This window comes from Histoplasma capsulatum, genomic scaffold (genome assembly GCF_000149585.1).
Source record: "Histoplasma capsulatum NAm1 scaffold_8 genomic scaffold, whole genome shotgun sequence".
NCBI classification, from domain to species: Eukaryota; Fungi; Ascomycota; class Eurotiomycetes; order Onygenales; family Ajellomycetaceae; genus Histoplasma; species Histoplasma mississippiense.
Genome location: NW_001813975.1, coordinates 1,463,167 through 1,465,735, shown reverse-complemented (window position 1 = coordinate 1,465,735; position 2,569 = coordinate 1,463,167). Strand labels below are relative to the sequence as shown.

The following is a 2,569-nucleotide window of genomic DNA, read 5'->3' as shown; positions in this document are numbered from 1 at the left end:
GAGATCAATTAGAAAAGATTTCCATGACGAATTATCTGCCTCCTCATTGATCATGAGATTATTGGAGAGATATCTCCTTGAAGCAAGCCGGTCGTTTATATAGTTCCTCGTACCCCTCGATGCATCCCTCCAGGGCGGCAAGCAGAGAGACTCTCGAACTTGCCTTATATATTGGCTTTCCATAGTCCCGAACGACGACACGGCGATGAATCCGGTTAGGCATCGGTTCGTGGGTACCAGCTTTCGTTGGAGAAATCGACTGCCGTTTGCTCGGCGGCAGCGGCGAATCGATCGAAGCGGAGGAACGTTTCCGACAGGTGACGCTGCTCCCTCCGTCCTTCCTCCCTGCGCGAGAGCCCTTTCTGCTCAACGCTGGCCTGGAGCCACTGGCTCTGTAGTTCCCTGCCTTCGTGACATCTAGGCCTTTCCGAACGGCGTTGCAGATATCGTCGTCATTTTCCCTCACGCAAACCGTCTCGTGGTGGTAGTACCTCGCCACATTGTTCACTCCCTTCTCCGTTACCTCCCGCAGCAACGCTCCCTCCTCCTCACGCTCAGGGTACTGCCACGAATCTTTGATGACGAGAGGCATCCTGGACTCATCTCCATCTAGATGTGCCTTCCAGCAGGTCGTCGCCCGCCCGGCGACACAAGGAGCCCGCTTCACCACCTCGTCAAAGATAAGTCTTTCTATCTGGCCGTCTCTCTCTATCTCGATGTAACGCGAACCGTCGGCGGAGTCGATGATCGTCGGGTCGAATCCAAGCTGCTCTCTGCTCATGCTGAGGTACCCAAGTATCACCGATACAAACTGAAAGCCCTCCTTATTGATATCAAACGACTTGGACGCTATCCCGCCCAGACGGTCAAAATTCCAGAGCCTCATCTTTGATCTGCAGAGGGTGAAACCCAACACGGAACTGCGGGAGTCCTGGGCCGTCATTACCTCCCTGACGTACCTCCCCAGGTCAAGCCATGCCTTTGACGGGACATCGTACGAGGTGTCGTTCTTCAGCTCTCCCGGCACCAGGATCTGTGACCAGTGGCAACTGGCATCCTCGCTGGCGTTGGAGTCGTTCACAAAACCTATGTCCAGCTTGCGGTCTGCGGTGGAACCTTCGAGGGGTTGGTACGGCTGCGCGAGTAGCTTTCTTTGAATCTTTTGGTCGCGTGCATATTCCTCGAAGAAGCGTATGAAGTTGTCGATAAGGGCTGACAGCCATTGCAACACATCTAGTTCCTTGGCGCCTTCGGGCCACCCTCTCCAGCCAGTCTCCTCGCTGTAAAAAGGATCTTCACCTTCCTTGCATTTTGCGAAAACCGCCTGGGCTGCAGGCTCTAGCCACTCGATGGTTCCAAAATATTTCTCGTAGAAACCCGGTATATCCGCATACATCATAGCACCGAGCTCCTCCTTCAACACCGCGTCGACGTGTTTCCTGTACTCGGTCGAGTTGACAAAGCTACTCGTATTCCGTAGCAAGGGAGTTTGGAGGAGAGGTAAGGGCAAGCGAGGAGGGGGAGTAGTCTCCGTAACAGCATCGTAGACTTTGTTCCAGATTGTTTCATCGGGTTGTTCGTCGTGGATCGCTTTCAGAAGTGGACGTAGACGATTAATTTCAAATAGGCTCGAGCGAACTTCTGAAAGAAGCGCCAATAGATCGTCAAAAAGAGTTCCATGTCCTCTGCCAGAAGGAAGCTCAAAACAAACAGGATGGGTTTGTAGAACCGCCAATAATTGAAGCAGTCGCTTCTCTATTTTGTCAGCACCGTCATCTGAATGCTCAGCGCTAAAACAATTGTACAAATCGCGATATTCTTCTAGTCGGCTGCCGATAGGATGAAAGCTAATTATCTCCGATTTGGAGGACGCCATAACATAATAGAGATGAATGGCGGTCAGATAATTTTCTAAATGTTGTGAAGTTGTAGCCACGCCAGGACCATAACAAGGGCAACCTGGAATGTGCCTTTGCCTCTCCCTCTTGGGGCGCTCCTAGTCATGTGATTGAAAAATGTGGGATGGTTAATCTGTTGGGCACTAGTTGCCCAGGCGGCCCTCCACCGCACGTGATTACCCCTATATAGTTAGCTAGCGATCGCACACTGAGAAGATCAACCATCCCACAGAAACCGCCAAATAATTAATTTTTTGTTATATAAGGGTCTTATCTCCAGGCTAATCTTTTCTCTCTTTCTTTCCTTCTTTCTTATTTTTGTTCCTCCTTGTTAAAACCTGGAAGGGTGCGAAGGGTCTGTAACGTACGCGTAAAAGTCGAGGGCCTTGGATACCAGTTAGCATCGATAGGTTTCCCCCAAGCAAAACGAATGGGAGGACGTTGGCAGCCACACCAGCCCCTGTCTTGGTGCGGCTTGGCGCCGCTACCAAGTCACGTGGATTGCCTAACCCCAGCCTGTCGCCTTCTGGCGACCCCCCAATTCCCTTCCACTTTGCGGAGGAACATCGTGCTGGCACAACTATGCGATGTTACAACCGTGAACAGATACCCTCCTCAGCACCTTCGGCTCATCGTGATCCAATTATGGACAGAAACCAAGCACTCCAGCC

At 51.7% G+C, this 2,569-nt stretch overlaps 1 protein-coding gene across 1 annotated transcript; it reads right to left on the bottom strand.

Annotated features, from left to right (window-relative positions):
- Positions 1-58: 58 nt before the first annotated feature.
- Positions 59-2,465, bottom strand: HCAG_07389 (predicted protein; the record flags this gene model as incomplete). The annotated part of the gene is made up of 3 exons (XM_001537917.1): positions 59-1,996; positions 2,237-2,255; positions 2,395-2,465. The coding sequence occupies 3 exons, from the start codon at positions 2,463-2,465 to the stop codon at positions 59-61; spliced, it is 2,028 nt and encodes a 675-aa protein (XP_001537967.1).
- Between the last annotated feature and the right edge of the window lie 104 nt (positions 2,466-2,569).